This window comes from Patagioenas fasciata, chromosome 1 (assembly GCF_037038585.1).
Source record: "Patagioenas fasciata isolate bPatFas1 chromosome 1, bPatFas1.hap1, whole genome shotgun sequence".
Taxonomy (NCBI): Eukaryota; Metazoa; Chordata; class Aves; order Columbiformes; family Columbidae; genus Patagioenas; species Patagioenas fasciata.
The window spans coordinates 72,588,610-72,615,688 of NC_092520.1; the positions used below are offsets into that span (position 1 = coordinate 72,588,610).

General features: G+C 39.9%; 1 protein-coding gene across 1 annotated transcript; it reads right to left on the reverse strand.

Annotated features, from left to right (window-relative positions):
• Window positions 1–4,971: 4,971 nt before the first annotated feature.
• On the reverse strand, window positions 4,972–26,682 carry ADGRG7 (adhesion G protein-coupled receptor G7). Its single transcript, XM_065847023.2, is given in 18 exon segments — window positions 4,972–5,125; window positions 5,254–5,415; window positions 6,358–6,439; window positions 7,988–8,137; window positions 8,140–8,196; window positions 8,199–8,338; window positions 10,152–10,264; window positions 11,467–11,616; window positions 13,074–13,234; window positions 15,106–15,219; window positions 15,304–15,422; window positions 15,728–15,825; window positions 16,349–16,498; window positions 18,918–19,026; window positions 19,884–20,016; window positions 23,591–23,698; window positions 25,301–25,458; window positions 26,621–26,682. Coding segments are annotated over 18 exon segments (2,220 nt in total).
• Window positions 26,683–27,079: the final 397 nt, after the last annotated feature.

The following is a 27,079-nucleotide window of genomic DNA, read 5'->3' on the forward strand; positions in this document are numbered from 1 at the left end:
AGCGCTCACGGCCCGGCAGTCGCGGGTTTACAGCCGGAATTTATTAAACAGGCGGACTTTATTAAACAGCCGGACTTTGGGGCAAAATGTTTCACACTCTTTGTCCCAGAACACAAAAGCCGGTCATCTGGCTGATGCGTGCCCCGATGTAGAATCACAGAAACCTTTCGGTTCGAAGAGACCCTCAGGATCATCGAGTCCAACCATAACCCAGCTTTAGCACTAAACCATGTCCCTAAGAACCTCGTCTAAAAGCCTTTTAGACACCTCCAGGAACGGTGACACAAACCACTCCCCTGGGCAGCCTGTTTCAATGCCTGACAACCCTTTCAGGAAGAATTTTTTCCTAATACCCAACCTGAATCTTCCCTTCTGCAACTTGAGGCTGTTTCCCCTTGTCCTACTAGACAAGAGGGAGAGCAGTGCCCCTTCTCCCGGCCCAGCGGTGCCACATTCAGCCACAGCCAAAACAAGGGAGATGTGGCTGAAACGAGTAAATGGTGATTCAGACCGAGTGCCGTAGCAGGGCAGTTGTTTGGAAATGCCAGCTGTGACCCTCGTGAGCTGGCAGTGCTGGGGTGAAAAATCGACCATAGAATTCCACCAGTACTTGTCAGACGCCGCCACCTTCACACGAACAGCCTGTTCATCCTCAAACAGTCATTGCTCTGGTAAGACCGTCCTTCCAAACATTCACTACTATCCTTGTCCACCAAAGAGAGAAAAACATGAATTCGAAGCTGATTTCCTGACATTATAAAAGATCAGACTCCTTGGGGTGCTTCTCACAAAGCTGCTGGAACCAGAGCTTCTGTCACTCTAGGACAGGGGTGTCAGGCTCATTTTCACCGGGGCCACATCAGCCTTGCGGTTGCCTTCAAAGGGCCGAATGCAATTTTAGGACAGGATAAATGTAACTACTCCTCAGTGAAAACGAGCCTGACGCCCCTGCTCTAGGACATTATTTGCTGCTGCCTTTGTTCATAGGAGTTTGATTTTTGTAGCATTTGTCTTTGCTCAGAGCTTTGCCTCTGCTTAGAGCAGTGTAATAACAAGTCAAACTACTAAGAAGCAGGTGTTATTCACACTAAAATTGAGGTGAAAAAAAGCTGAATATACTATGTGTTTTTAATTCTAAATATTTTGCGGAGAAGGAGGGGTGGGATTCAATAGGAGTCTCTGATAAGTATTAGAAAATACTTAGAAATAATTTTTGCATTTTCAATGCAAAAAAAAAAAAAAAAACCAAAACATCTCTCTGCTTTTAAAAATATAGGAAAGATATTTGGAAAACAGGACTTTTCCATCCATTACACTCCCTACCGGTCATATTTCATACCTTAATACTGATGATTCAGTCTTTCTCTAATGCATTTCTTTATCAAAGCAGTGTTTCCAAAGTGTTAACGAGAAGAAACTTCATGACCCTTAAAGCCCACATATCACAAAGAATACCAAAGTACACTACATTATTAAGATCAATATATTCCACGTGTAGATAAGAGCTGAACTATTGTTCCTGTAACAAGTAAGCATATAACCTGAAAAAGATCATTTTGCTTTGTTCCATTCTCAAAATTGGGATTCCATGGATGAAAAAAAATAGGAAAAAAGCCAAAAAATATATAATCTTATGAGGCTTTTTATGCTGAATATGTTTTATATTAGGTGAGACATGCTCAATGTTGGCTATAACAGCATTTTATTAACATGAAAGATACAGGATGTTTAATTTAATTAGTAGAAAGTCAATGCTTTTCCAATTCAATACTTCAAATTCTTCTTGGGTTTTTGCTTGTTTTTTGGTATAATATGGAGACAATATATTAGTTTTCTAAAAGGACTGTTCAAAATTAGATGGAATGTGCTTTAGAGAATAGTTTTATTTATGGGGAAAAATATCAAAGGCTGAAAGATATCACTAATTTAAGGAACCATTCTCTAGCTATATTTAGAACACAATCAAATATCATCCTTTCTAAAACTCACTGTAATGTCTAAAATACTCTATACAATGAAATTGAAGGAATTGACAGTGACAGGTATTATAAATTTGATTTACAAATAAAAAATGGATGCCCATAGCAACACGAACTTCCTGTCTGGGGCATGGCAGGGGAAATATGAGTTACCTTTCCTAGGTAACTTTTAATGACCTTGTCTGCCTATTGTGGAGCAGTGGTGATGAACTTCAGCCTTGTGTCTGTTGTGACTGCTCTTTTTGAAGGCTTATCAATACTAGAGAGCACTTATTTTCTGCTTCATAGGGAGAGCATGGAGTTCTAAGATACAGAGAACATTTTGGGACTGCTGAAACACTTCTATGAAGACATTCAGAAAGTCTCATCTTTCATGGTCAGCATACTAAAAGGTGCTATCCCTAAATGTTCAGCCATCACATTTAATCATGCCAATGCCTGATTTGAAGCAGCTTGGAAGTTTTCAAAACACACCGCATTCATTTTCAGAAAAAATGAAAGCAGGAGCTTTCATTTATGACCACACTTCATAAACCAGATTATTTAAAATTCAACATGGTGTTCTTATTTTATTACACAGTATCACAGTATTACAGTATGTTTGGGATTGGAAGGGACCTCAAAAGATTGAGGTCCAATACCCCTGCTGGAGCAGGAACACCTAGGTGAGGTCGCACAGGAACATGTCCAGGCGGGCTTTGAATGTCTCCAGTGAAGGAGACTCCACAACCCCCCTGGGCAGCCTGTTCCAGTGCTCTGTCACCCTCACTGAGAAGAAGTTTTTTCTCAAATTTAAATAGAACCTCTTGTGTTCCAACTTGATCCCATTACTCCTTGTCCTATCATTGTTTGCCACTGAGAAGAGCCTGGCTCCATCCTCATGGCACTCACCCTTTACATATTTATAAACATTTATAAGGTCACCCCTCAGTCTCCTCTTCTCCAAACTAAAGAGACCCAGCTCCCTCAGCCTTTCTTCATAAGGGAGATGCTCCACTCCCTTAATCATCTTTATGGCTCTGCGCTGGACTCTCTCCAGCAGTTCCCTGTCCTTCTTGAACTGAGCGGCCCAGAACTGGACACAATATTCCAAATGGGGTCTCACCAGGGCAGAGTAGAGGGGAAGGAGGACCTCTCTCGAATCAAAGATGGCAAAACAACTACCTAGAGTTGGAGTAGTATGTCTGTCATTCAAGATCCCTGTGAGATCTACATAAAACAAAACATGAAAAATGCAGGATTGTATTTCACATATTTACAGGTTTGTAGCTCCAGTTGAGGAGGGTAGACAAGGAAGTATTTCCTCAAAAAGTCTGCGCTAATCCGAAAGTTTCCCATGAATGTTTTGCAGGCTGTGATTTTGAAACTTAATAAGTTTTTGAATGCAGATAGAATGGTACCTATGGCACTCAGAGTAAATGAAGTCCCTGTAGAGTAAATGAAAGTGTGGACTTAATATTTTGCTGATAAAACCAGAAAAGATTAGTCAATATTATTTGCCTTGAAAAACATCCAGAAAGTAATTTTCAGTAGCCACTAACAATGACATTAATACCTTGAAGTACCAAGAAGTACTTTCAATAGGAAAATTATACCATGTAACTATGGACTTGCAACTCTAGTCGCCTCATTTACACGTTATAATGGATTACCTGGGATGACTCATGATTGTACTATTACCCTCTGCTGGACTTCAAAATTACTATACTTGTTCTTCTAATTCCTCATTTCAAGGGTTAATCAGGAGTTTCCTGGGTTAATTAAAAAAAAAAAAAAGAGAGAGAGAAAAGCAAAAAAGGGGGGGCTCATGGTTTTAAATAGGTGGGTCTCTGTTCCCTATTCATTATTTCAGTTTTAAATTACAGGTCTAATCCACCCATCAGTGTTGTAATAATCACTTAAAGACTTTTCACACAGTGAGTTTGCAGATCTTATACCTTTGGTGTACAGACCCTTGGTTTTCAGTACATCAAACTGATAATAAACAAATTATTATTTGGGGATGGGGGGATTTTCACATCTTTCCAAGTAGTTGCTTTGTAGAAAATATTCAGTAGTGTAATAATGAAGGATCCATTACTTCAAGTATTTCATATACCTAATATGAGTATAAAGCCAAGGATCCAGCAAGGCGACAGGGGAAAAAGAAGCAGGTACTGTTCTGTAGGCTTTTCTCCAGGATCATTGTGAAAGGTCTCAAGCCATGAAGCTCTAGTGACTTCCCTGGGACTCTTTCCCACAGCTGATGCAGAAGTTTTTTTCTTGATATTCACTCTGAATATCATTTTACATGTGATTTGATATAAGAGAAATCATTTATTAGCTTTTTGAGCTTTAAACTTTTAATTTTATTTATTCAGGGCTATAATGCAAAGATGTGTCATTAAGGTGAGTTGTGATCATATACATCCCTGCATTTGTTTGAGGTATCATCCAGAGAAGAAATCCAGGAAAAGAAATTAATCCAATTTTAATCAGTATAATCTGTGTTTGGCATATGTAGCTTGGATGTATCTTTTTTTAACAGAAAGTGAGGCTTACCAAGGCAGTAAGAAGCATTGAAAATTAATACGTTAGCTATTATAAGCATTTTAGAATGCTTATAACTTCAAATGTTCCCAATTTTCAATATAAGAATAGCTGCCAATTAAGTTTGGATATCCAATTTCTCACAATCCTGAGAGGGGTCAGAGAGAAGGTATTTTGGTTTGCACCAACCATGGAAATTGTGTGTAAAAGAAATTAAGAAATGGCGCAAAGTTTTGTTGAACAGGTCAGTTCTGTGGGATTAATAAAAATTAAAGCAATTACATTTTATATAATACAATGTACACTGGAGAGTTTATGATGCAATGCCTGTGACAGTACATGGAGTGTTGACAGAAAACTGACCAAGTAAATCTGCTTCAAAGCTGCTATAGAACTGGCCTGACGTTCAGATGTGCTAAGAAGTGCATAACTCTCATTTGGCTGGACCCAGCTCTCCTCTCGCCTACATGGATTTAAATTGGGGATAACCTTCGTTGCAGTCAAGTTGAGCAACACTGCAACCAAACAAAAAGGGGGTAAAAGCCTGAAATGTGTTCATTGATATGTACTTGAACAAAGTCTGAGCCATTGCAACAATGGAATTCATTTTCTGACTGCTTTAAGTTTACATTTATTTAAAAGATTTTGTAAAAAATCTGAGTTTGTGACAAGAAAGTCTGAGCTGGTGACAAGAGATCGAGGAATATATTGGCTGAAAGATCTGAGGAGTCCTATGCCATCTCACCTCGTCAAATTCTCATTCTTCTTCCGTATTACAGAGACTCTGATCTTGATGAAGATGATGATGTTAAACAGGAGTATGAATGCCCCTGGCAAAAGGAATGACCACAACATGGGCTTTTGCATGCAGAAATTCTGATTTTGATCCAGTGCTGCAAGCCAGCAACTTTTAATATAAGGAGACACCATTTCAAAAGTTCTGTTAGACACATTATTCAGAATACCGAAACAAAAGAAAATTATATTCCACTTTTCATCCTAATGGCCCCTAACAGGGCTTCGTAGGTCTTGTTATTCAATTATGCTTCTCTTTCTCTGTGGAATGCAAAGTGATTTAAGAACAAACTTCACAAGTAAGGTGCAATATAACTAACAAGGTATCTGGCCATCAAATACAAATTCATCTTTAGAGTGTATATAGAGCTAAAGAGTAATAGGGAAGACCTAATGGACAAAGGTTGAAAGAAAAACAGGGGCAACTTCAGGAGGACAGGGTTATCCTGCAGCAACCTTTACTTCTTTTTTTTGTTTCCAAATAATCTCCAGTTAGAAGTCAACACTCTCTAAATGAGTATCATGAGGTGGCCACCATGTGGAAGGGGGTTTGTGCTTACATTTCTGAAAGAAGTCTACCTTTGTTCTTTATTGTCCAATCTCACCAGGGTACATGGTAAGCCTGATAGCCTGCTTTGGCATGTGGGCAATTAAATGAGTGCTGACACCAAAAACACAGGATAAATAGGGATATAGTTATGTTGGCCAAAAAGATTTTAAATAGAGGATTAAGTTTAGGTACTTAAATGCGGTAATGCACTTAAATGAAGGTCTTGAATTTCTGTTAGGCTAAGAGTGTCTACAGATTCCATTTCAAGTCACAAGGGATCCTGCAGGAGGATTCCAGGCAGATGTGGATCCAGTACCCTACATCCTTACTGAGGAGAAACTGCAATTTCTTATAGTGAATGTTTAGCTTGAGTGAAGAGTTTTGTTTTCTTTCAAGTACTTAAATACGCAAAATAGTATACCGACCAAAAAATATTATTATGTTAATCATAAGCCATCAAAAAAGGTGTGGGATAGCAAGTATTGTAATAATACATGAACTTAAAATTCTTGCTGTCGGTAGTTTAAAGCTTTTCCTTCTCTGTAAGTAGCTGCAAGTGTTATTGCAACTACTACAGCAGGGATTCATAATTAATAGGAGAGACATTGGCGATTCATTGTTCAGTTGCATAGCTTCCACATAAATAGCTTCTTGCCTCCTAAAATCTACAGATTTTAAGAGTCCGGTTTCATCTGCCTTGCTCTAATCTAAGTGGGTTTTCTACAGCCTAGAAGAAAATGCAGAACTGAGGGTTGTGGGCACTGTTTTTCTGAAGAACAAGTCATGTCCATGACTTGCTGATTTCTGCCGTTGAAGAGCTCCAACACAGCTTCCAGAGACAACCCCAGTGGTGACAGAGCGAACTCCCTCCTGTGCTGTAGTTGACTCCCTCATCACAGCTGTGCAATACTACCCTCTTGTTAGCGGTGAGAAACTAATTTAAGAAAATTCTGCACCAAGCACCATTACATTTCATACCAGCTTGGCGCAAAGGGTAACTTTTACCCTCCGAGAAGTATGGCAGTGTGGGTTTACCTCCTCCGTGCCTTCGCTTGATGTCCTGTCTTCCATGTCTCCTGCCTACCTGTTAGCTAAGCAGCACTTCTCATAGGAAGGAGCCTCCTGCACAAGTTTTTATCTGGGAAATAAACATCCTTCTTAAAGTCTGTTCCTCCTTCAGCCCTAATAGAGATCTTCCAGACTGCCAACTATTTGCTATGCTCTCAAAGCAGAACTGAAAACAGCGAGTCAGAATCACACTGGTTTGGACATGTGTAACTAGTCACAAGACACAGTGAAAAACTTAATGCTGTTCTAATGAAAATATACATGGAGCACTAATGAAAATGTACATGGAGCACAGTGATGCGTAGCCAGACAGCTTTTGCTCAACATTTTCTAGCTTGCACATACAGTCCAAATTCTAAAACTTTTAGAATTGCCTCTTCTTCCACCCAAATGTGAAACATAATAGTGAAACAATCAGGATCTAAAACTGATGGGTAGATGCCATCAGAAACAACACATCACACAAGCTGAATATACAGCGTGGAAAAGGCAGGTATTCCTGTGCACTGTATTAGAAGAGTTTTTTGAAGGAGGCTGGCATTTTTACTTTTTGTAGTGGGCAACTGTCTGCATTCTTCAGTCCTTCAAGTAGTTCCTTTTCACTAATAAATAATATGTAAGAAATAATGTCAGTCACTCCTTGCTTTTAGATGTATGCAAGGCTCTGGCTGAAGTCATGAGGAATCTCAGAGATATCTAAATGAAGAATTTGACTCTGTATATACAATCACTTTATCTGAAAGATCTTTTCTACTTAGTTGACAGAAACAGATTGTTGAATGTCACGATTACTGTGAAAGTTTCTCCCACACGCAACAGGCCTATGTTGCCAGTGAACAAGCTATCAGTTTTGGTGCCGAATCACGACAACAAAAACAAGCTCAGTTTATACCAATAGTGTGAGCAGTAACAGGAGATTATTTATTAAATCACCTTGCGCTAAAACAGCGAGCCACTGATTATAATCGCTCTCTACTGCTCTACTCATATCTTTACAACTCTCCCTGAATGTACTATGTACTGATACTTTGGTAAGAGTGGCCATATGTTCGATTTTAAATCTTACCCCGTCCGATTACTGACATGGTTATGAGACAGTGTCCAGGCAGGGGCTTCATGGCTTTAAGCAAAAGTAGGTACAACTGTGCACAATTGAGTGCTGTCCACGGAAATGTTGCCAACAGAAAATAGTCCAGTAGGACATCCATGGCCTTATACAAGGAGGATCTACTATGTCAGATGTGAGTAAGGTGTTACTGGCGGTATCATAAGTTGTTGCTGGTAGTAGCTGGTGGTATTCCTGCTGTGATTCCTGGTGTTTTGGTTTTCAATTTCATAGGTGAAGATGATGTTAAAAATGAGCATAGACAAACACAGACTCACTAACATCCACGTTACACACGACTTCTGAGTTTTCCTATTGGTAGAAGTACATTTAGGAGGAAAAAGTAGAACAGAATAAGAAAAGTTGTAAAATATTTCCTCATTTCTGTTGGTATTAAAAGCAAGCTAGAGTGTGCAGTCTCCAATACAGAGAGAAAACAAAGCAGTAACATGTTTGCAGAATTCTGCACTATCATTACTGTCAGACAACTTGCCAAATCCATCAGTTTTTTTCTAATTTCAACTAGACCAGAAAATACCTGGCATTTTTTAGCATTTTTTTTTTCAAACAGGACTTGAGATGCGTTTTGCTTTTTTCCATTCCACTCTTTTTAGAATCTATTACTTCAGTGTTAAGAGGTGAAATAGCATAAGACAAGTACTTCTAAACCCTCTTTACAAGCGAATAATAAGTCTCCACTTCCAAATGCTGTTTTATAAATGTATTTTAAAGGCATTGTCTGGAAGCTCCTGCAATATTAAATACATTGACCTTGATGGAATCACTCCAAATCTACATTAGTGCAAACAGGATTAGAGACATGCATTCATCTACGTTAACTAAAACTCTGTTGGCATGACTTTGCTCCTTGTTCAAGGGAGCATCACGTGACACCATTAATCACAGGCACATCCATCAAGGAAGTTTACTGTAACTGTATTTGAATTAAGTCACTCACAATAAAACTATAGCACAAGCAGTGTACATAACCTACATTGCTGTATAATCATGGTGCTCTGAAATCATCTCTTCTCTACAGATATTTTGTAAACAGAAGGCAGTATAGAAACTATCAAACAGGCAACAGGAAGCAGTGTGACACTTAAATAACATAGGAAAAAGAGAACCTGAGGAACAACATATATGCTTCTACATGAATGCTAAAAGTCTAAGTGATAAGACAGAGGGCTAAAAAGACTAGCCTTAAATGAAGACAACAGTATAACAGACATACTGGTAACTGACTGGAAGGAAAATAACTGATTAGTCATCATAACACCAGGGTACAGGGAATACAGAAAAATAAGTAGGTCATGCTGGTGGTGGAATATTGTCAAACGTTTTTAAAACCTAGTATTGAGTGAGAGTAATGAACTAAACACCTCAACGTTTAGCATGGACCAGTCTTGCAATAATAGAGCACTGGGTTTATGTTGTCAGCTACCTGGCCAGCGTAGTAACAAAATACGTCAGCGAGGCAGCGTGGGACATGAAATACAACAGAAATGGCAGACCACCCTTACCCCAGGTAGTTGGGACAAATGTCACTCTGGGACATCACTCAGTGATTAGACACAGTGATGGCAGCCCATGGTAAAAGGATCAACCTTTGACTTGGTCCTCAGTAGCACACAGTGCCTGCTTTGTTATCTCGTAGCTGGTGAGCTGCCCTGTCAAAGTGATTGAAAGATTTTTCTTGTCAGCAGCCATGCCCTGTGTTTCCTATGAAAATCGTGGTCTTTTACCCTAGTGGGCTCTTCCATACTCTGTTATGTCATTTATTTTCAAAGCTCACATTTTTGAAGGTGGATTTATTGAATATTAATTAACATTGAATTGAATGTATCCTTCACATGAAAAGATTAACATTAACAGAAATGTTTAAGTTTCATCTAGGTGAGTGGTATGACTGAGCTACCTCATGTCTTCAACCAGCAAACCACACTTACTTCCCAAGCTATGGTACCTGATTAGCGCCTTTTTTTTTTTTTAATATTATTTGCTGATCAATAATATTGCAACATATTCTAAACTGGCTGCTCTCTTTGTTTTCCTCAAACTATATATAGAGCAAAATTTCGTAACTTAGCATAATATACTTGCAGTTTTACATCTTCACTCTTACCTAGTGAATATTTGAAACAAAATTGTAATGACTGGACCAGCCATGGACAATCCAACACCAATGTAAGAAATATACTCCAAGGGTTTTGCGTATTTATATTTGATCTGAAAGGCATAGAAAACAAATTATTTCAGTTACAAGAAGAGATAAATTTATTTTTAAAATACATGTTTCTAATTGCACTTTGGGGAAAAAAAAATTTAGTAAAGTTATTAACGTTGCTAGCCAGTAACAAATTTTCAGATCACACAAAATTATTCTGGACCTCAAAACCAGAGAAGTTTGTGAAGAACTCCAAAAAGAGGCTTAACAATGTCAATAAAATATTTAGCAGAATAGCAGATTAAATTATTCATAGAAAAATGCAAGGTGAGGGAAAAGTAGCTTTAACTTTTTGTATTGATGTACATTCTGAATTTTGGCTTCTGAAGCTAAAGTCTAAGGTTAGATGTTATGAAGAGCTACAAATCAAAACCAATCTTTCTTTATATAGTGACAATGAAGCAGCAAGTAAATACGAATGTATTCAGTGAAACAGAAAATATTACAAATGTAGAAATGCTGTTCTATGAAGACAGAGTAAAAAGAAATTGTGCAATCCTACTATTGCAGAAGTCAGTCACCACAGATAGGTGATTTTACCCAGGGAATGTTTGTAGAAGCTGAAACAAATACTGAAAGAATAACAAATGTCGGAGACAGTTCTCATTAGTCTAAGAGGGCAATATATAAAACTTAATGGCAACAGGCTTTGTCTTTACAGAATGATTGCTTTTTATAAGCGTATACACAAAGGAAGTAGTTAAAGCTTAGTACTTTTGAGTTATTTACCCAGCAGAAGGCAGTGACACAACTAGCCCAGATCCCAAGTTACTCTACCGTTCGTCTTAGGCCATTTTAGGCTTTAGACTCGCTCATTCAATACCCAGCTGCCAACAATGGAGATGCAAAGCTGGAGGCCACCACAGCTGAGCAAGGGGAATGAATTGCACCAGCACCCTGCCCTGCTACTGGGGTGCACAGGCAGGGGAGCACAGCCACAATTTGTGCCAGAGGAGGACAGGATTCACGGATATGTTTGTATTTCCAGCAACCTGACAACAACTTGCCTGTCCCAATTTGCCAGCTCTGCCACGTGTCAGAAGCAAGTACATGGTGACATCTTAAAGTCCTGTGCCTTGTAGCTCAGTGTGCCTATGCCCTTACATTGGCATGCTGGTCATACAGTTGAAAACAACCAAACTGATGAAAGAAAAAAAAAACAAAAACAAACAACAAATACCACGTTCTCATTCAAGAAAGGACAACACCCTACCATAAGGACAGCAAAATTAGTCGTGTGATGACACGTGCATCTCGCAAAGTGGTCTCTTTCTTTTGCACAGCCAGTGGTGCTCCAGTCGTTGACAGTGTAGTCCAAGAAGACACAGGCATGGTCACACAGCTGCAATTTGGATGTGTTGTACTATGGATTGCTATTGCAAGGAGAAAAAGTGGCTACAGAAACAGAAATAGATATGCACCAACAAATGGCATGCACTGGCAATTACCCTTTAGAAGGGGAGCTGGTGGCTACTAAGGGATTTACAGGGTTTCCTATAAACTTTGTGAATAATACCAATAACAGCATAATTTGGCATTTCAAACTTACTTTGTGAGCCTTTCTCAGTCAAGATTGCTCATTAAACTACTCATTTCTGTGAATTATTCAAGTAATTACAGTTCAGATGCATATTGGGTAGGCATTAGAAAAACTGCTAAATGAATTCTGCATAAGCCAGACAACAGCTTTTATATATCAGTAGGATTAAATTGCTGCCAACCAGAGCTGTAGCCTCACTGCAACATGAAGCAAAAAATGCTAAATGCTGCAAACCATGCCCTCCCTTTCTGCAGCACGGTGGTGCTTGTGCAGTCCTATGTCAAACTGCATGCAGTCATTGTGGGACAACATAGTTCTGCGGGTACTGCAATTAGAACTGCTTTTTAATAAGCCACCAGCAACCTGAAGTGCAAATAAGTAGTGAAAGCAACTACTCACAGTACTAGGTAGTTCAATTAAAATAAGGAATAAAAGTAGGAGCAAAACAAAAAAATCAATTACAAGCTTGTTTCAGTGATTTCCTTAAAAATTACATGTTTCTGAGGTCACTTAACTGTATGAATCTATGATGATGACTACTGATCTATCATATGTGTGTATTTGAGCTTAAAACCTTTGTTAAATATTGTAAGAAGCAACCAGCTACTGTTTTCTGGAGAGACTATGCTAAACATGAGCACATTTTATCTAAAAAATCAGTTATTTGGGCAAATAGGCACTCGCATAGGGCATTTCCTGCAAGAAAGCAGTAACATCTGAAATCAGTTCCTGGGAGAGGAAGTCCAAACAAAACACACAATGATTTTAACTGGAAGCAGGATTTAAAATATAGTATGAAAAATGAACACTCCTCACATTGGTAGGTGTATTGTTCTGTGCCAGTTATGTTGACTTTTTCTTGTATTCAAAAATTTTGATAGTCTTCTGGAAAGAAAGATTGTCTTCCAGGAACCTGGGTTTTTTCATTCTTGTATTAGGACTAATCTGCCCTAGGACAAATCCGCTCTGATATCTCTGTAACTTTTTATGAAATATCATTTTGCTTGTGAACATCCTAGTTTAGCAGTAAGAAGACAGTAACATCAGGTGTTAAATACCAAAGTTGAAAAATGTTTTCTATGCCTTGTTGTGTAGATACCATTCCCTTATGTGACCTATACATTCCACAAACTTGCTCAACTACTGATTGCCAGAAATCAAGGAAGTAGGCAAAAAAACCCCTCATGCCTGAGTCTCTTTCCCCAAGTCCTGAAGACAGGTAGTAGGGCAAGGGCTGCCCCTGGTTCAAGTTGAACATGGCATTTCTTGCAGAGGATTACCTTGGGACTGAAGGCTAGTTCAACACCACTGGTTCTTCCACCATCAATATTGCCAGAGAAAATTTGTTTAGAGAAACCACTGTGACTCTGATAAATCCTTGACTAAAAGAGTTTGTCGTTTTGATACAGGACAAAGCCAACTTTTCCATTGTCTGATGAACCTTTACAAGGCAAGCAGGAAAGTAGGTATGGATAGCAGATATCAGAGAAGCTGGTGACTTTGAAGAAGTCTACACTATGCTGTTTCACACAGTCAGTATTTACAGCAGGTTTTTGTTTAGATATTTATTTAGCATCGATTTAAGAAGTAGAGAAGAGCTTTTTTTCCCATGAATCTGAAGAGAGTCCTCTTCAATTTTTAGGTGGAGGGTGAAAATAATTATTACCCTTGCCTTAATGTCATTTATGGGGAAAATACTGGTAATGGGAAAAATAATGTCCTAAATCCCAATATATACACACATTCCAAATGGCCAGGCTTTTAATAATATTAAATAAGAAATAGTAACACCAAGGACATTTACAGTTAGTAGGAAGTGACAGGATAAAACAGGTTGGCTGGATTTTCACTTTCAAATCCAACATTTGAACTCTGCTTCTTTTGTACTCTTCTACTAAATCAGAGAGATTTCATCAAAGTGATTTAAATCACTAGTCTTAATTGTTGGTTAACTGAGGAAGTAAAAATCCTGGTTTATGTAATGGATATTTTTCTTGATTTTTTACTTTTTATTTGAGATCAAGAGAGACTGATTTAATTGCTCTCTGATTTGATCACCAAGAGAGACTGATTTATCTTTATATTTGCAAAATGTCACAATCAAACACTTAGGACAACTGCATTCAATCTAGCTCTCTTGAAGGAAGTGTTATGATAAAGGCATTATGATAAAGTCTTTAGTTGCATGATCGCATTGTTTTTCCACAGGATTGTTGTCTGAAACAGTGAACAGGGAGAACAATGACCAGTTAATGAGCTATCAGTGGGCTTTTTTTATTGTCATTTCTGGGTGTGTGGGACTACCTGTTTTATCTGTTGAAATCTTCTCCAACCCTGGTGAAAGGACTGAATTATTCATTTCCCTGTGGGCTTGTGTATGAACAATGTCCAGCATTATGACCACAGTATCACAGTATCACAGTATGTTTGGGATTGAAAGGGACCTCAGAAGATCATCTAGTCCAATCCCCCTGCTGGAGCAGGAATGCCTGGGTGAGGTCACACAGGAACATGTCCAGGCGGGTTTTGAATGTCTCCAGGGAAGGAGATGTCAGAGCTCCACAAACTTCACCTTCAGAATAATCTTATGCTGTGATGTCTTAGTATTACTGCCACTATACAGAGAGCCTGAGGACAAGTCTGCTGGTTTCACATGCCCAGTCTGAAACTCTTGTGAGTTTTAGCACATCAGAGAAATGCACATGTTCAAAGTTCAGCTGCCACCAGCTTCTGAAGCAAATGAAGCAGAGGAACTATGAGTTCTTTTTCTGATTTTCCTGAGTGACACCAATTTATCCTCTGAGCACCAGAGAGTCTAATTAATGGACATCTGGAAGAATGTGACCATGCCATTAAAGCATATCCCAATATGTAGGTATGAGGATGTGTACATCCTGGCTGCCACCTGATGGTGGCAGTAATTTTAGTTGAAACAGTTAATGTCTTTGGATTTCAGGCAAGTTCCTTATGTACTAACTCTGGATCTTGGTGCCTGTAGAGGTACGGTCAAAGGTTCATTATGTTCTAGATTTTAGAAAACAAAAGAAATTAAAAAGTCCCAAATGCCACAAACATTCTGGCCATTACATGTACATGTGCATTAATCCATAAATAAGACTATTCAGCTCATTTGACATGTGCCTTTCTTGTACCACCATATGGCATCAGCATGCACAAAAAACAATATGTAATTGTTTATATTGGTTATAAGGGTTTTGGTTTGTTTGGTTTTTTTTTTTTTTTTCCAAAAGAGATTTTCAGTGAATATTCATTCAAATTTTTCACAGGCACAGAGAAGGAAACAGAACTTACTGTTATTTATAATGTTGACCAGTATCTGAACTTCAGTACTGAGGTCATCGATAAGGCCAGGGGCATTTTCCTGTGTGTTTAGTTTTGTTGACTGAAAATGTCCCAGTGCTGTATCTGCAAAAATTAGCAGTGGATCCATTAGGATCTATGGTACATACCACTTTGTCCAGGTAAATCCAACGAGATTCACACAGTTACGTCTTTGTGCTGAAAATAGCATCGTAGAAGAGCTTAATTTCAGTGGAGCAGACTGGATTGCAACGTTGTGCTCCAAGATGTTGCCAGTCAAGGAAAATCCCTCCATTGTTTTTGTGAGGCTGTGTTGAAACAATGAGTGGGATGAAAGTTGCCATTATTTGTTAATATACAGCTACAGGTTCAGTTTTTGAGCTGCCTCTCTGATTTGGGTCTCCAGAGGGAACTGCTCCTCATTCCCTATCCTCATTTTTTCTCCAAAGCAGAAAAATCTAGCCCAAATTGTTTATGTTGGTATAAATCTACTGAATCAATTAAATTGCATGTTGGATGTTTTGACTTGTCCAGAAACCACTTTCATGCTGAAACAGAAGGGAAAATGCAGTTTACTACGTCTAAAAAAGAAAATGGCAAAAGCTAAAGTTACCTTGTCCTAACATTGACAAGATTATTGTGTTTGAGTTCTGTTTCATTGGCAACTAAAAGCTGACTCACTGTAGCCATTACTGCCACAGACACCTGAGACAACCAGAAAAAAAAGGCAATATTCAAAGGCAATTGAAATAAACCACCCCATGTGCTACATAGTGAATGGGCAAAGTGAGAACGCTTAATAAGCATTGCTTGAAACTACACACAGCAGAGTAAACAAAGTACAGGTTGTCATTGAGAGAACACAAGCTTTATACCAATGGGTTCATAAACACCACGCTTTTATCAATGGAGACAGTAAGGATTAAATTATTGACTTAAACATCAAATGATTATTGTATGAGAATTTCAGATATATGCAAGTCTAAACAACTGATAAGAAACAAATTAACACTCAGCTCTGAGAAATTACTTCCACAAATACTTCCGCAAGTATCCATTCAAGGCCACTTAAATAACTCTGCTAAATGGCAAAATGAATGCATTTGGTTGTGATGTTATGTACAGTTAAGAGGAAGGAGAGTGTTCCTTCTGCTGCTAGAGGGAGGACAGAATTGATATCCCAAATATTAAGCCACAAAAGTCTTATTTTAATCTTAATAAGTCTCATCTGAGAGTCTTCTGGAACATTTGGCTTTTTCAGAATCTGCACTGCTATGTTTGCAGTAACAGAGATGTTCTGTGTGGTCAGCTGGTCTGGCACAGAGGTGAGGATTTGCATGTTACTTGCAATGGCTGAAAAATTGCTGGAGTCTGCAGTTTCAACCTGTTTGGAAATGCCATTCAACAGAAAGAAAATGAGGAACGGAAAAAGAGTCACCACTTTTATAGCATTCTCACACAAAATCAAAATATGCAAGTAACTGCTGGTCTAAATTGTTTCTCTTCATGGCAAGTATGCAAAGTTTGCAAATTCTCCCTAGGGGATGATTTAATGGACTCAGGTAGTAGGTTGGATTGGAAGGGAGCCCTGGAGATCCCCTAGTCCAGCAGAGCCAGCTGAGGTCAGGCTGCTCGGGGGCTCACTTTGCATATCCACAACCTCCTTCAGAAACCTGCTTGTGCTTGACCAGCATCAAGGGGAAAAAAAAATGTCATATCTAATTGGAATTTCCCTTGTTGCCACTCATTCTAAAACTGTGCACCTTGCAGAAGAGCCTGGCCCAATTATTCTCCACACTTTGTCATAAGGTAGTTGTAGACAGCAGCAGGATCTTCCCTTTGTCAGGAGGTCATCGAGCTTCTGAGTCTATAAGCTTCCGTACACCTTTCTCCACTCCTTAAATATTCAGAACAGGATTTTTTTAAAAGCCATCAGAGGAACTTCAGAAATATCTTACAAGATGATCAGGCTTCTCAACACAGTGCTCATAATAAGCACCAAGAACTTTATCCTCGTTTCAGTACATTGTATATAATGTCAGCTTGGAATAAATGTAGAAAAAAAAAAAAGCACACAGACAAATATTCTGGTGCTGATGGTACTAATAAGAAGTGCTAGAAGCACTGGCTGGGTCCAGTTTGAGTCATCTGGTATTTAATGGGTAAAGCATAAATGTCTATAGTATCTTAAGAGTCTAAATACAAAAAAAAAGATGAGACATTAGCTGTATGTTATATGAAGGTATACATAGGGAACAATAAAACTTAAAGAGAATAAAAATCTGCTAATCATCAGGAGAATTTCCTTTGTAGACTATGGAGACCAGCTAAACAGTGTATGGAGTCATCCCTTTTTTAATTCAGCCAATGAACAGCTTAAATGAAGAGCTTCAATAACTGAATTTTTCTCAAATTCTTTATGTTGGGAAGCAATCAAAATCAAGATTAATTCAATCATGCAGCTCTGAAGTGTTTATACAGCTCGGAATGGCAGGGAAGAAAGGTGAATGTGTTGCATAAGGAGGAAGGAAATTTGCACTTCTAATTACTGGAGATTATATTACTTGGCTTGAAAACGTCTGCATACAAACCATGAACATCGTGAACACCTATTTTCACAATATTTTCACTTCTGAATTACAGCATTACTTTGTATTCGAAGTAAATATTTGTATTTAAAAGGAATAAAATCCTTTTAAACCTGGGCTGTGGATCACTAGCATGAACACCTCCTCCCATTTCCCAGCCGTCACCTTTGCACCCGGAGCTGCCCTGGGCTCACTACTAGATGGCAGCACAACATCACAGCTCATAACAAAACCCCAGATTACTAATGACAGCAGAATAGCCTAATGTTGCTAACTTAAGTTTTATCTTATCAGCATTAGAAATAGCTACTGCTAATATTGTATATTACATTAGAGAAAATTTGACAGTTGAACCATTTAGTGAAGGTGATGTACTGGGAAAATAAAATATTGAGCTCGAGAGTTTCCCGTCAAAGGATCCAGGCAGGTGAAGCATTGGGTTGAAGGTGCAATAGTCAAGCAAAAATGCATGAAAAAGGGACTTTTATTATTTAAAGGGACTGTACCTGGTTTCTTTTTTTCTTTTTTTTTTTTTTTCTTTCAGTTGGGACTAGTGATAAGGAAACAAAATGCAGAGCAGAAGAGGAGAAAAAGTCACTCTCTGTAATGTGCTTAGTCGTGTTCAACTCTCCACGTTTTGCAGATATGGCAGAGCTAAGCCTTAAAGCAAGGCTTAGAGGTTTATGGATTCTATCAGGAAGAGTCTGTCATTCATACAAGAGAGTTTGAATTTGAATTTTTGAGAGGCTGAAAGTGTTATGTCCACGCTCAGCTGATCAGAGGACTGAATGGAAAGGTTTCAATATTAATCCTTCCCAATGTGTCAGTTTCAGAATCTCTTAATTCCCTCATGCCAGTCTTCTCCGAATCCCTTCTGCTTTCTCATCAGTTTGTTATCTTGAGTCAGCACCATCTCCATTCAGAGGTATTTACTGGGAACTGGGAACCTGACTGACGAAACTGCAAGCCAATTAAGAAATATTAAATGGAATGCTCATTCAGGCAAACCCAAGCAAAATTGGAAATTCAGGCCATTTGCAAAGCAGGCACATACCAAGAATGCCACTGAAAAAGGCTTCGGTTGCTTGTTTTGCTTTCTGTAAAGTTTAAAGAAATGTAACACATATGTGTTTCCTCCCTTAATTTCCTATAACTTCTTTTTCCTTGGGATGATGCAGAACCTCAGACACTGTTTAAATAGTAATTCAAGATTACCTGTGATGCTAGGGAGTCCAGATTTTCATTACAATTCAGAATTTTGCGGGGCTCTAAAGTAGGAATTCTCCCTTCTCTGGAGCACATCCTGATTGCTATTGAAGTGTTAACCGTAATTTTGTAAAAGCAGAAAGGCACGCATTTAGTACAGAAGCACTCACTCACATGCATGTGATCTCATTGAGAATTACAACTGTATTATGGGTGTAACACCCTATCCAGTGTTATTTTCTGCTTGCGTGTAAAATACTGGGTGTTTCAAAAAGATGGACCCAATTTGAAACCACTGTATCTTTGAAATTAGGTCCATCTTTTTGAAACACTCTGTATTTGTCTTTCAGGGTTACAAGTGACCATCAGTTATTTAACTAGTTATTGCTGGGTTTAGAGTATGTATTTTATACTCATATACACAATCTTGTCAGAGTGACTGACATTATTCATACCAAATTCAGACAGGTTGAATTTCGCTAGAGCTGCAGAAACACATCTCTTAAACGGGAGACACAAGCATCAAGAGTGAACTATCAGAAAGGTTTCTTATCATGTCCTGAAAAAACATAGTTTATGTGTCATGAAAGAAATGCAAAGGGCATGTGGAGCAGCCGTGCAATGCTTACTCCTCTACAAGGTCTCTGAAAACTGAGTCAGTTCATAGAACCACAGTTGGTGGAAAGCATCCTAAATCCTAATGCTAAATAGGAGAACATAAATAGATTGTTTTTCTGTCAAAAGGCTGTACAGGAGCACATATTACCTCACTCTCAGCTCAGTCCCACACAGGCACAGATACCACTCAGCGTGCATACCTAAAATTCTCTGCCTTTGAGGTAGAAATCTGGAAAGGTTTGTGTTCCTGCTGCCTGAGCTATGCTGTCTTGGCTCCAAACACCAATCTCTCGTCTGCTCTAATAATCCAACATCTTTCACTTCTGGGAAGCAGGAGTAAAAGAAAAGAAACACATTCCATTCACAGTATTAGGTTCACATTTTTCTTTGGAGTTGCCATATTTACCCACTGTGATCCGTTCAAAAGCAAGTTTTTTTATAATGCTTTCAGAAATTGTCACTGTGCAAGTATTGGCTTCACAGAAATTAACTACACAGAAGGAAAAAAAAAACCAACAAACTAACAAACAAGCAAACAAACCTTACAAACAAACAGAAATCCAGATAAAATATTTTTAATACAAGGGCTAATGTTCTAAAATAAAATAGTACGGAGACACTGAATCTTTTGCCCCAAAGAAAATAAAAGCAGCTGGGTAAATCTTGTATAAGCCTAAGCTGCTGAGCTGCTCATACTTTTTGGCATATCTCCTATTTTTACTGCTTTGGACCTAGAAAATTTGTAAAATATTATAAAGCTTCACTTCCAGAGTCATGTTACCCAGGCAGAAATTAGACTGGGTAACCCAATGCCACAGAAATACAGCAGGGGCAAAAATACACATTTGCTCTGAATTAGGTTTGGACAATTAATGAAGGGTGGTCCTTTGGTGACTCTGAATCATGATGGGTCAGATGCAGCTTCTGGCACAGGAAGTCACTGCCACGCTGCCTGCTGGAATGGGATGGGGTGGCCACCCTGAACCCCACAGCTTGTGTAAGCACCTGATACTATCTACTTCTAAAGGCAGGATGATCAGCTCCATGGACCCATGACCTGACCCAGTCATACCATACCAACTTAACACAAATTTACCTTGCAATGCTGCAAACACAAACATACTGCAGAAACACAGGGAGAATTTTTTTTCCTGGTCTTAAGACTTGCAACATGCTGGTTTTGCTAACTTTTGCTAATTTGGACCACATTTCAGCTGACTGTGTCCCATTAGCAGGACTGAGTCAAAAAAAACATGTTTATGGTCAGGGTCTTGAAGGGGACTCAGAGGACATGAAATGTTTCTCCTTGTTCTGGCGTGGGCTTCCTTGCCAAGTCACATAACTTTCTGTCGGTCTTGTTTTTTATAGGGTCTTGGTTTCCCATGACACAATGATACTTTTCTTCTATAGAAATGGTTACGAACAAATGAGGATACATGACTCTGCAAAGATTTGATCTGTCTTATAGCACCAAACCTAAACCTCACTTGCTACGAGGTGATTAGCAGGGTGATGTATCCCAAAAATGTGAGATGGCTGGAACCTCTGGAGGGCATCGAGGCCAAATAGAGACTCCACATCCTCACTGGGAAACATGTACCACTGATACACTATCTTCCTAAACAAAGCATTTCTTTTCATGCTCAATCTCAGCCTCTCAAACTGCAATTTATGATGACTGTGCCTTACTTTACCTTCTGGTGCTACTGAGAAGAGTTTGGATTCAATGGTCTTTGCAACTCCCACTCGGTGCGCTGGAGGCCGCTGTTGAGCTCTACCCTCAACCTTCTCAGCGCACTGAACAAGTCCAGCTCCATCAAATGCTCCCTGTAGGCCACCTGCCCGAGGCCCCTCATCGTCCTCACAGTGTCCTGATAGACCCTCTCCAGTTTCTCCAAGTCTTTCCAATCTCGGGTGTAGGCAGCAAAACTAAGTATGGATTTCCCAGCGGTGCCTCACCAGTGCCAAGAAGAGGAGGGTAATAGTGTCCATCAGCCCATCTCCCTCCACATAGCACAGCTGCTCTGCTTTGTTTGCAATGAACACACGCTGTTGGCTCATATTGAACTTGGCATCCACCATCATTCCGAGGTACTTTCCAGCAGGGCTACTCCTCAGCCAGCAAGTTCCTGGTCTGTACCAATGTCCCTGGCACTGAGATCGGCACCTGTCCTCGTTGGACAGTGTAAGGTTTCTGTTGGCATGATCCTCAGGTTTCTCAAGGGTTTTCTGCAATTAAGCTCTGCCATTAACTGTGTCAACAATACCTGCCTGGAGTTTAATATTGTCTGCAGATTTGTTGAATGGGCATGCTGTGTCATCCTTCAGGTCTTTGATCAAGACCTTGAATAATACCAGAATTTTTAGTGGAATTTTTCTGTCTCCATTGGATCAAAGGTAATTGGTTTACAAAAGTTGTCTGCCCTATATTTCCTGCTCTCTTCTGCTGACAGTAAACCAGATTGCCTTCTCTATACCCCCAACACCTGACTGCACTTCATTCCAACTTCCCCAACACCTTTAGCACTATGTTCCCACATTCTTTATGCCCCATCGTGCCTCAACTCCCCCACCTCTGTGTCCTACATCCATCTTTAGGTTCCTGATACATAAAATATATATATTTACCTTGTTATCTGGTCGAAAGGTGACAAATGTCATGAGCAGTTTAGAGCTCTGCATCTGAGAAGCTAGTTTGGATTGACTGGTTTTGTGGCCCACACCTCTTTAGTGCCAGGATAAGTCTCTGCCTTTTTCTCAGTGAGGTATTTACAGGGTTGGTATTCTCTACCCAGCTAGTGATATCTGCAAATCTCATAGGATCTAAGATGTTTGAGACTTGTAACTACCTGGTGAATTTCATTGAAAGTGGTCAATAAGTCAAAGTTGACAAGAAGGTGGAACAACAGACAAAAGGTCAATATTTCCTCAGGAAAACAGACTAAAATTCAGATTTTTTTAAAGGCAATAATGTGTGTTATTATTTCAAGTTAATGATGCCTGTCCAAATGTTCTTACATCATGTATTTTAATAGCTACAGTTGCTTAAATCTATTCTTTAAGGCAATTTGCAGCAAATCAAATAGAAAATGACAGAGGAGTGAACATAGCGAATAGCAGTCATCACAACAGTCTGTTTCCAGTGCTGAAATCCCAGCCATGATTATTTTATTTAAGCCAGCTTCTCTGAAACATTTTGTCCAAATGTTCCAATCCACCATGAACCCATTCAATCTGTCATTGTCTGTTGGAAGTGCTACCCATCCTGACTTCAGGGAAATTACATTGGAGACCTGAAGTTTCCATCTACCTAGCAGTCTTCACCAAGAATCTTTTGCTGGATAAGCTGCAGGTCTCGTGATGTCCTTCTGACAAAATATGTGGGTTCACTTGACAAAGGTGCAGCTGACACGTGATGGCATATCTGCATGTGACATTGGCCACAGTGTGGTTGTTGCCTTGGAAAATGTGACCTGGGGATCTTATCTTACCTGCTCTGGTGGTGCTGGCTCGGTGAGCTGGCACCCTCCCAGCATCAGCTGGGAGAACCTGCTCCAGTTACAGCAGTGCAGAGGTGCCGTTTTGCAGCAGAGGGGACTGAAATGGGAGTCAATCAAGCCAGTGCTATGCCAGGCATAGGAAATTTGACTCATCCAAAACCATTGCCAGGGACAGCACAAGCTGAGGACAGGCATTGTCCTGCAGGCTGGATGGTGTCCCTTAAATACTGGTAGAGCCAGACGTGGCAATACTGAGGTCTGAATCAGATGTTCAAATCACTGTGATCTTCAAACAGAGGAATTCAAACAAAAGCCAAATTGGCTAGAAACAGGCCACAGACAGTTGAAACCTGTAATGTCTTCCCCAGATATATAACTCATTTGAAAGAGCAACCGAAGTGGGTGAAGGATACAGGTTCACCTAGGAAGAAGAGCCATGACTCTGCTTGTAGTTCCAACCCTGCTGAGCAGTTCTCAGGGGAGGAAGGAAGATCTGGGGTCTCCCAAACCAGAGGGGTTCCCAGAAATGATGCCAGCTGCCCATGCTGTCTGACTTGTACTGACTTATCTCACAAAGAGATCCCACCCACTCCCCTGGGCACACGTAGGCTCCATCCTGACAGAGGCCATCATTGAGGCAGAAGCACGGAGATACCGTGGATTCTGTAGTGTCTGTGTAAATAAAGAATATGTATATATATATACATATATATATGTATATATATGCATAAATACGCATGTAAAACCCCTCATTTGATGAAGGAAAGAAACAAACATGATCTATTTGAAGCTTCAGCTAAAAAAATATTAAACTAAAATATATATGTGACCCATAGTCTTGCCCAGGTACTCAGTCACTGGTCCCCTCCTTACCCCAAAAAATAATGACACTAATTTGGGGACAAAGCTTTCAAATATTAATTTGTGTTCCCACAATGATGTAGATAGAAACAGCTCTTTGCAGCTGCTGGATAAACAGAAGTGATGGTGTGGGAATCCAGGCTTCCAAAAGCTCAAGCTGTTGAACCTGTGAGAAGTCCACATGACTTCTGCAGGATTTCATAGGAGCAAGAAGGAAAAACAGGGGCACAGTTTCCCAGTGCTGAGGGACCTGGAATGATAACAAGGACGTGGACAGTCACACATCCAAGAATCAGAGATGTGCTGATTTAAGCCAGGCATTTTAGGATAAAGCAGTTAAAAACCCATGCCCCAGTCTCAGCCATAGCCTCTACCCACAGTCCAGGACAGGTGCCAATTTTTATTCTGTCTTTTGGCAGAAACAGTGGATTTTGTTCAAAGTAGTTGTTGTCACAGCTTCAGGAAACAAAAGCACAGCATAAGCAATAGCAGACAAATTTCAGATCTTAGAAATTTCTGAACATACTATGGTATTTGCTGTGTTTGGCGAGCTCCAAAAATGCTAAGGTTTCTTAAAAAGTCATTGGGAAATCTTTGATAGTTAGAATGCTGCAGAAATTGCAATAGCGAAGGGGTTGAAGGACCTCAGGCTCTGAGAGATGAGTCCAAGACCTGAGGGATCTCCGCAGACCAAGGCTTTGTCGCAGTTAATCTCTCCCGGTTCCTAAGTGAAGGATGGAGTTGGAATCGCTTCACATATGGTTCATGGTGGAAATTGTGCCCCTGTGCACTGGGTGCAGTCTGTGCCTTGAAACTGTGCAGAAAACTGGAGTTGAGGACAGTCATTTGATCTGACATTTTAGTGCCTGTGTTTTGAGACACTGACTAACAGAGTAAAGACAGAAACTTCAAAAGTAAACAGTGCTGTCAGGAACATGTGCTATTGTCTATTTCTAATGTTCTCACTGAACTAAAAAGATTGCCCAACTTCTTACTTTTTAATGGGATTCATGTAACTGAAAGATTATTGCAAACTATAGGGAATGTGCCACGTGGCAGGGATAATTCTGTTCTTGGCGTCTATCACTTGGCTTTTGCTCATGTTGTTGCTATTTAACATTTGTGTTTCAGGCTGTCTCAGCTACATTACAGCAGATGTCTATGATGACAGTGGAATAACATCTATGTGTCTCTCAGTAACGTCTACGCTAGCCATCAGCATTTAAAAACACATTGTCCCTCAATTGGAAATCTTACAGAAAGGAAAGAAAAACTCCTCCAAGCAGATGAGATTTGGGTCGCCTAAGCTGTGGAGAATGGGTGGCCCATTCTCTGTGGGGAATGGATATTTCTGGGGGAGCTGAGTGCCTGGCTGGGCAGCTGTTGCCCCATTGCCCAGCAATGCTGGCTCACCTGCCAGGAACATGCGTGTGTCACCAGGGGGCCACGTGACAGAGGGGTGACACAGGGGCTCAGCCACTTGCTTTGGATTAGGAGCCTGGGAACCCACAAAATACTGAGGAACCTGCAGCACAGCTCCAAGGCTCTGTCTTGTTGGTGAACCTGCATGCCTGAAGCAGCCAGGCAGAAGGTAACACAGCAGGATTAATCTGGTCCAGCAGATCCTGAAACCAGGGAGGGAGCGGCACCGCACTGCAAATGCACCGAGCCTGGGGTGCTGCCAAAGAGTGAGGCAGGTCAGCAGCCAGGGTAGACACAGGTGGGAGCAGTGGTGGTGGCACTTTTACTGCTGGACTAGGGTGTTACAAAATCATAGAATTGTTTTGGTGGTTGGAAAAGACCTTTAAGGTCATCGAGTCCAGCCATTGACCAAGCACTGTCAAGTCGACCTCTTAACCATGTCAGAGTCTGGCTTTGGCACTGTTAGTCACAAGCTGCAAAAAGGTGTGTAAGAAAAGGGAAAGGTGATGAGGAGGACAGTGTTGACACTCCTTTTTCAGCATTAAAACAGAAAAGCGTGAATCTGTGGGGTAAAAAGTGCAGCATTTACCCCTGGAGGTGCAGACACACCTGCCACACAGCCCATGCAGCAAAGACCAGGTGCCATTCACAAAGTATCGCCCTTAACTTTGCCTTCCCCAACAACATGACACTCAAAGGATCTGTTAATGCCAGTCAAAACTGTGGCTCTCTGTAGTGCTTCCTGGTAAACTTTCTTAGCCTGTTGTTCAAGGTCTCATGTACCATTGTAAAGCAATTTTTTTTTTTTTCAGGGGGAAATCTGTATCTTTCACAAGTATGAACTCCTGAGCTAACTAATGCAGGCATGTCTACCCCGCATGCAGTAAAAGTCATCAGGCTCCAGTAATTGTGGCATTGGCTTAAAATCATGGGATTCTTCTGGTTTTATTTTAAGATTCAAAAAGCATTGTCTTTTTATTTGTCTTTGGCTTTTAAGTTTTGCATCCTCTCAAGGATCAGACTGATTTTGACCATATATATTTTTAAACTAAAACAAAAAAATTCTTGCATAATACAATGTTGTCAGGAGTTGTTGGGGCTTTTTTAGTCAGACATCATGGGAACTGTTAATGCTAACACTTGTGTTTGAAGTTTGAATAAAGAAGAAACACTACAACTACACACAGTAAGCAATGCATCAGATGGGCATGGGGATATTCTTCATTCCTGAAGTAGCTGCAGTTTAAATCCAGTTCCTAGCAGCTCTTTTGTCTGCAGTTTTGTAAATCCTAGGCAGAAGCGGAGCTGTACTGAGAGTTAACTCCCATTTCATCTGGGTTCAGCTCCATCAGGTCAAACAAAGCTCTGGGCATGTTCTTATATTATTACTGACATATGTTTAGTAATTGCTGATTACTTACGTGCTATTTCTTGGGCTTGGCTCTGTTCCCTCCCTACAAACATCTGATAAATCTGTTGAAGTACCAAAATCAGCATCCTCTTCTGCATGCTAGTGTATCTCCCACTGACAAATTAAAAGCTAAGAGACTAATATCACAGTTGAAATGAAAAGGCAAAAACAGACCTATTTAAAGAACTAATTGGAATAAACACTGTATTTTTTGTCATTGATGATCAGTGGATGGATACCTGGTGTGTGAGTACGAACAGCACCTTGCTTTTACATGATGTTCTGCATTAGTGAGAAAAGGAGGTTAGTTTGGCTTTTTTAATTACTGAAGTACTTCCATCTCAGTTTTAGAAATAGAG